This window comes from Lasioglossum baleicum, chromosome 8 (assembly GCF_051020765.1).
Source record: "Lasioglossum baleicum chromosome 8, iyLasBale1, whole genome shotgun sequence".
Classification (NCBI taxonomy): domain Eukaryota; kingdom Metazoa; phylum Arthropoda; class Insecta; order Hymenoptera; family Halictidae; genus Lasioglossum; species Lasioglossum baleicum.
The window spans coordinates 7646833-7654959 of NC_134936.1; the positions used below are offsets into that span (position 1 = coordinate 7646833).

Consider the following 8127-nt stretch of genomic DNA (forward strand, 5'->3'; position numbering starts at 1 on the left):
ATGGCTTTCATATGATATTCAATCAAGAAGAAACTGCTCATCATATCGCAGAACAAAGCAATCCATACAGAAGTGTGCGAATATTAATTTGAGCAACTATATGTATGTAGTCACGATTTCATGTTCGAAACAAAAATGATTAGAGGTAATGAAGAGCTCAACAAAAATGTACGAAAAAATTCATGAACATTCTACCTAATAGCAGACATGACGGCGAATTATTTCAGAATTTTAAATTGCAAAATCGATTCTTAAAAATTTCCGATAGCATAAAATTGTCGACTTTATATTGAAATTTTCAGAGTAACACATGTATATTATTATGTTAGGTGTGTCTCGTCGTAATTACCAATGTGTATGAGAATAAAGCAACTAATACAGAGGTGTGCGAATATTAATTGGAGTACATACATAGCCACGAGAGATTTTATGTTCTATAACAATTCAACAGAGATAAGGACGAGACAATCATTCAGAAAATGTAGCAACAATTCGTTTAAAATGTATCGTGTACTGGAATGTTATAAAAAAGAGAATGGCTTCCATATAACATTCACTCAACAAGAAATTGCTCATCTTTTTGCAGAACGAACGGCGCGGAAACCAAGTCGTCTGATGCGAAGCAACAAACAGACAAGACACATTTGCATCGGGCTATTTAACTCGTGCAGTGCTGCAGGCGATAAATTGAATTTTTTCGGGTTCCCGATTTAGCCGACTTGCATAATTGCCATGGGGACGGTACGGCACGGCCGGGAACAGTCCGAGAGAGCGTAGTTACCAGGTAATATCGCAGAATTTCTTTCCGTGCAACCCTTCCCGGAACGTTTGTCCCCGTCTAGGATCTCTACGGGCCTCGTTAGCCGGGAAATGGCATTTCAGACATCCCCGGCAGCGCAAAACCGGTAAGCGGAATCTCCTCTCCGTGGCGGTGCGGTGGAAGCTTAGAAGCGCGAGGCGAGGCGGTTGGGTGTGCAGGGGACGTTCGCTTGGTGGATGAGCGTCGCGACGCCCGGAGGGGTCACCCTGACCCGGAAGCTCCGCCCCTGTAGAAGTCGAGCCACCAACCGGCGTATCCAGCGTTCAGGACACGGTAGGAGGAGCCACCGTGTCCCCTTGGCGCCAGGTAAGCGGCGACCCTGGAACCTCGACGACTGCCTGTTGGCATTTAGTACTGCGCCGACTCTCGAGCCAACGTCGTCTTCTTTTTTCCCTATTTCGGCGTTGCTCTGGCCTCGCGAGAAACCCGGTGCCTTCGTGTCATCCTTCAGTTCGATCTACACGATCGTAAACAGTAACGTGTCCCGTCGTCTGCCGATTCTCGTGATCGATACAAGCCTTTCGTCTCAGTGTGGATCTAGTTCTCGTTCACCGAAACGTGTCCTTGGATCTCTCGACAGTCTCGAGCATGGAGACGAAGATGGAGCCGCTGACACCGCCGCACACACCGCCCACGCTCGACAGATCGATGCAACAGCATCAGTTACCGATCACGTCGTCCAGGTGGATCAGATCTTCCCAGCAGTTGACAGGAAGGTTCGTGCAACAACCACCCAGCACCGGACAGAATGTTGGATATCAAGCAGCGTTCATCGACAATTGGCTCCGTGGCGCAGCATTGCTAGCCGTCAGGGGTTGTTGCCCTCAAACCGCAGCAACGCATCCGTACCACCATCAGAGCCACCAGGGTCTTCACCCCGCAATTCCGGTGCCGCCACCCGCTTCCTTCCTTGCGAGAAGACTGCCCGGACAGAGGCCCAAGAAACAGTTCATCTGCAAGTTCTGCAACAGGCAGTTCACCAAGAGCTACAATCTCCTGATCCACGAGAGAACGCACACCGACGAGAGACCGTACTCCTGCGACATCTGCGGAAAAGCGTTCCGGAGGCAGGATCATCTGCGGGATCATCGGTGAGTTCGGATCAGGTAAAACATATTTGTGCTCCCTGTTCGCAGGTCGGACCTTCGACCACGTAGTGTGTTTCGTGCGTTCTTCACGGTCGCTCGTTTTCCTATTATAGATTCTGTAGAATCTTGAGTCTCTTCGTGTAATCTGAAATATACTCCTTGAAACTGTGAAATTCTGTAGTGGCCAGCATAGAGAAGCATTGCCCCGGTAGCTTTCGTAGAACTATCCGTTTCGTTATTGCATATTCGTCGGTCGTACTCCTGAGATTGCCGATTTATAATTATTCCAAAAGTTTGACGATTCGAGTAATTGTCGCGAGACGGTAGTTTGTACTCTAGTGTCCCGAAACTAGCTTGCATAGCTTTTCTCTGTCTACTTGTTTGTAGTTCTCATTGCACAAATCTGATAGTTTATAGTTGATTCGAGTCACTTGTTCGTCTCGTTCGAAATCGAATAGTTGAAAGGCAATCGCTAATCTTTCGTTTGAAACAATGTGCTAACGAGAATTTTGTCGTTTCCAGATACATCCACAGTAAAGAGAAGCCATTCAAATGCAACGAGTGTGGCAAAGGATTCTGTCAGAGCAGGACTTTAGCCGTACACAAGATCCTACATATGGAGGAGTCGCCGCACAAATGTCCGGTCTGTGCCAGGAGCTTCAACCAGAGGAGCAACCTGAAGACGCATCTGCTCACGCACACGGACGTACCACAGGACCTGAGAATCGAGCCACCGGTGACAACCGAACCGAGGATCAACGCCTCCACGACCGTCAAACAGATGGCAGAGAGGGTGAGCGGGATGATCCCGATTCAGAGGACCACCACTACCACCCCTAAACTTGGCTTCAGTATAGAAGACATCATGAGACGTTAAGAAAACATTTTCTTGATCGATAGATCGAAAGTCTGTCGAGCTATGTAGCTGTTAGATCTCGCGTGATAGACTCGCATTTGGACTTGCACTCGACAGATCCTTCAGGGACGAATTTTTTTCGGTTGACATATTTCTCCATCAGATAATATCTTAGAGCAAATATCTGCAGCCATTGAAAACGATTTTTTTAGGGGAATGGCGGATGTTCAAACCCGAAAGTTCGCGTTTACTCGAAAGAGTGCTCGCACTTTTGGTAATTGAACTCGTCGTCTTCCCTCAAGGTCAAACGACGAAGCAACTCTTTCTGTACATGCTGCTAAAATTTCAAGTTGATCGGTACAGTACTTTTTCGCAAATCGTGCAAACCAGGTTGAAGTTTAAATAAATATCAAGTACTTAGGACTAATTGACTATTCTAGAGCAGTACATTGTCCCTTCCTCTTGTTCGCGAAACTGATTTTTTTCATAATTTTCCATTATTGCCACGGGTCTCTTTGAAAATTCTGTACTGCTCGTCAATGGTGATACATACCAAGAGTATCATAAATTTCAGAAGTGGCACAGCAGCCTTCATCAACCCCTTGCATACAATATCTTCACTGTCAATTGTTTAATCAGTTGTATAACGATGTTATACATAAAAATCGAGCTAAGTTGATAATCGAACAGTTAAGTAATTATTTAGAAGCTTGTGCCCTCCTCAACGATTTTGATGACTTTAAACTATGTTGTCGAGGTCATCATTCTGAACAACTTTTCGATTTGATTTTAGTTTTCGAGATATTCGTAAAAAACTTCGGTAATTATTTAGAAAGAGGTACTCCTCTCCGATTTTGATGAAATTTAAATATGTTAGATTTCGACATTTTGAACAACTTTTCCCTTTTTACGTATGAGGGGGTTCCTTTTAGTTTTCAAGATATTCGCAAAAAACTATTGCTAGTACTGAATTGAATTTTCCGTGTTCGTGCACGGACGCCTTGACAACATATTTCAAGATTATCAAAATCGGCGAGGAGGGCAAACTTCTAAATAATTATAATTAATATGTGTTCTCAAAGAGTTACAAGATTCTGTAAAAAATCGATTTTTTTTTAACCAAGAAAAGCAAGCCCTCCCTTAAGCTTCGAAGTTATTTCGCTTTCCAGAACATTTTCAATAATGTTCCCAACACATTGATACTAATATCAAACAATTTTTGTCAAAAAATGTTCTGTAAACATTCAGGTCACACAGAGCTTTATTAAAAAGTTATAACAAAAATATGGAATGCAAGTAATAAAATGAAATTCGCACACAGTTATAAATTCGATCTTTGTTCGCTGTCAATCATGTATTATCAAGAACGGTAGACACTTCGAAATGGAGTGTTAATTAACTCTGGAAGTGACGATGTCAAGTTGTAAATACATTGATTTATTCGAGCCAATGCTCGCAGTAACAGCAAGTCCGTCACTATTCCTAATCTTACTTGTATTCCGTATTTTTGTTATAACTTTTTAATAAAGCTCTATGTGACCTATGTTTACAGAACATTATTAAAACCTGGGACACTTTGTATATTTAAATGGGGCAATTTGAAAATATCTAACCACACACAAGGATACACACGAAATGGTTAACATTTCATTTCGTTATGTGATCTCTAGCCTCTGAGGTTACAAATATGTAATCCATCCATTTAAATAACAAAAAGTCAGTGTGTCACACGATTCAGTATAGTTCAATCCTCCAAGGAAAATATTTTCAGAATCGTTCCGTTAATTTCGTAAATTTTCGGACGGTGTGTCCCGAAAGTGACTCCTCCAAATGCGAGTGAAACGAACAGATTCGCCGTGTACCATAGTCCACACTGTAAATATCGTTTCGCCTAAGTTATTTCTTCTCGATTCCATTGGAAAGACGCTCGCGAAGTCCCTTCGCGCAGTGTCGCCAGATTAGGGGAAGGTTAGAGGGTTACCCCCTCTCTGCCATGCAGACGTACCGCGAATTGGGTGTGCTCATCGGATCACGTGATTGATCGGTTGGAAAAGGGATTAATAACGTCGTAGAGGGGGAGGGAGGAGTGGGATACAAGCCTGAATCTGGCGACACTGCGTCCGCGTCTCTAACCTGTAAATAGCCGTGTACTTGTATTTACCTGTAAAATTCTATCGTAATCGCTGGCGAGTTGCTCTCGGAAGAGCAGATTGTCGACCTCGAAGAGTTCACTTTGAACGACATTTGCAAGCTCCAATCGATCCGCGATTCGTTGGAGGACTGTGTAAATTAGTGGAAAGTCCGATGCCAGATAAGAACGAGCATTACAGTCGATTTTATCGAATTAGCAGTTGTGCAGCGTTCCCGAGCTCTCGGGGACCGTTCGGGGGTTGGAGAGGGTTGAGAAGAATCTCGAGCGATAAGCCGAGAAGACATAGAAACCGAGCTCCTTAGGAAGACTCGAGACATCCGTGCGTCCCGTATGGTGAATAACGAGGCGTCGCTCTATCTCCAGAGGCGTCAAAATAATTGGTCACTCTGGGCCCAGACAAGGATCTGTGCCCAGGAAGCCGCAAGGTGTTTTCGTTTATCGAGACGTAAATCGAGTTTCCTTCCCTGTGTACACCCTCTCTTTCTCCCTCCTGGCCCGTATTTTCCCCCAAAAATTAGGAATTCCTGATCAGATAAGCGGGGTTAGGACACCTTCTGGTAGTTACCCACACTTCGAACCTCTCACGGGCCCGCGTCCCCTCACCAGTGACCTGTAAATAGTCCCAAAGATCTTTCTCTCTTTCGCCTCTGCTCTCCTCAAATCGAGAAAAGGTCCTGCGTCCCCGTGGACCACCCACATACCCAGTACATACGCATAGCTTATACCTGATACTCGTGGAAGCTGTCGCGTTCCCCATGTTGCACGAGACACGAACTTTGTTGTGGCTCTTCATTTAACCCTTGGCACTCGAACGGTGAGACTCAGAGTCACCTCTAAAAATATTCCTATACATATACTTTATTAAATGTGTTGTGGTATCTTCAATTACTAAACATTAAAGTGTAATACGGGTTTTGCACTCCAAATTCACCCTTTTGCAAATCAATCTCATCCATTACGAATATTTAAAATTAATTACTTATTTATTTAGATTAAACTCTATATTTATTTAGACACACGTGAATGGTGTCATTACTGCGAGGGAAACATAAGAATTAATACTCTCTAATACTGTGTATTTTCAATTTTCAAATTCATTAATCAGAAAACGGCTACAATGAATATACACATCTACACACAGTTGTTATAAACAGTTTACATTTGATTTGATCTTTTTTTACAAAAATTTACTCAAAAATACTTTATTTGCGAAAGGGTGAAATTGATTTGCAAAAGGGTGTATTTGACTTGCAGAAGGGTGAATTTGAAGTGCAAAACCTGTATGAGATATTATATCAGTTTTATGTTCATACAAAAAACACAATTAATGTAGAATGGAATTATTCTACGTCGCGCGCGGAAGAAATGTTTCATTTTCGAGTTATTTAAATTAGCTCCGAGTGCAAAGGGTTAATGGCTAGAGCAAGGCCCTCCGGTTCTCGGTAATTTCACGCGTTACCATTAGTTCGAGGCTGTTGTACATAACGTTGTGCGCCGGACCGGTTCCTTTTTCGGAAATTTTTGGACGCGAGGGTTCCTCATCTCTGTTTCGTAGTTCTCGAATTTCAAAATGTTTAACATTTAGTGAGCTATGTTTTCTTTCATTCGGGAAATTAATTTATTGTACTCTTTGTTTAACCCTCGCACTGTCTTCAGAATACTTGCACATTGGATTCTTGGTTAATGTTCATCCACTATTTTATAATCTTAATACGTTCATCAGAAGTTTATAAAAGGTATATTCACTCATTTTTGCTCCTGAATTTTCACCCCGAGGAACATGTGCGAGGGTGAAACTTGGAATTCAACCACAACCACCTTTTATTTATTCCGTCATATATTTGTTACTGAATTATGCCTGATCACTAGACAGATTTTTGTGCAAAATAAAAATTTTCGAACTCAATTGCAACAAACTGGAGTGGTTATTTTATTTCTTAATATATCTATCGGGTTGAAATTAGTACAATACGATTTTTGATCACTGGACAGCGGATCCTTATGCAAAATAAAAATGTTCAACAAACTTGAAATGAGTATTTTTGAAATGTTTCTAATATTTTTACTGTTTTACAAATAAAATTTAATTTCATTTAATTTTTGTCACAAATAAAATCCACTGTCTACTGATCAAATTTTACAATGTCTAGAAAAGTTGGTGCATTTTCAATTGAGGAATATATGAAGAACAGTCAGTTTGATTTACGTTTGTTCATTTATACGAATTTAATACGAATCAGTTTTGGAAAAGAATGCTGCGTCCGATTGTTTCCGAAGGAACCCCAGAAGCTGTAGAGTGTGAAATTGACATGATTCCACAAACTGCGATGCGTCTCCTTTTGCGTTCTTGCTCGGTGTTTTCGCTCTGAATGTGTAGGACCACGCGAGTCTCTGTTCCGATTAAGTAATCGTCGCGTTGCGCAAGCACAAGCTCGAGCGTTTGGAAGTTGATGAATGAGCGTATTAGCGCGTAGACATACCAAAAATATGTGAAATAGGAGGTTAACGACAGCCTAGTCTATTATAATATATATTTAAATATTGTTGTTATTGATTGGAAATAAAAACTAATTCAAACATACTCATTCGTTGTGTCATTTCCTGCCCTTTACCATTTGTGTGACATCTCTAAACTGCAGATTTTATGCATTTATTACAAAAATGGGGGTATGCGCAATTTAAAGCAGTGCACATATTAAAAAGATTTAAAAACATCAGCGTATTGGCTTCAGCATAATCAGATAATTAAAAAAAGAAAGAAATTTCTATTTTGCTCCTGTGTCTTGCCAATTAATGCAAACATTTTTTATTCTGTGTGATCTCCCATTAATTTATAACACTTTTTTCCTGCTTAAATTTTGTCTTCCAATTTACGATAGCATGTCTGCGTTTATTATGAAATTCAATTCTTGCAAATACGTTTTTCGAGGTAATTTTCATTCTTGCATTTTATTAATAGGAACAGTTTAAACAAGTTAGATGCTTTCAGACCTTTGATGCGTCTTCTGTATCTTGCTATTAGTCCGAACAATTTTTATTTTGCATACGGTGACTCCCATTAATATTCGGACGCTCTAAAAAACGCGATAATCTTTTTAATATTGGATTATACGATTCAAACTTTTTTCGGAAGCTAGAGCACTTAGTTCACTACAGGATGTGAAAAGAAATTTCTTCGAAAATTGCAATTAGTCGGAATTGTAGATAAAAT

General features: G+C 41.2%; 1 protein-coding gene across 1 annotated transcript; it reads left to right on the top strand.

Moving 5' to 3' along the window:
• The first annotated feature begins 1190 nt into the window (after positions 1 to 1190).
• Positions 1191 to 7482, top strand: Odd (odd skipped). The gene is made up of 2 exons (XM_076428654.1): positions 1191 to 1911; positions 2431 to 7482. The coding sequence occupies exons 1-2, from the start codon at positions 1409 to 1411 to the stop codon at positions 2783 to 2785; spliced, it is 858 nt and encodes a 285-aa protein (XP_076284769.1). The 5' UTR covers positions 1191 to 1408; the 3' UTR covers positions 2786 to 7482.
• Positions 7483 to 8127: the final 645 nt, after the last annotated feature.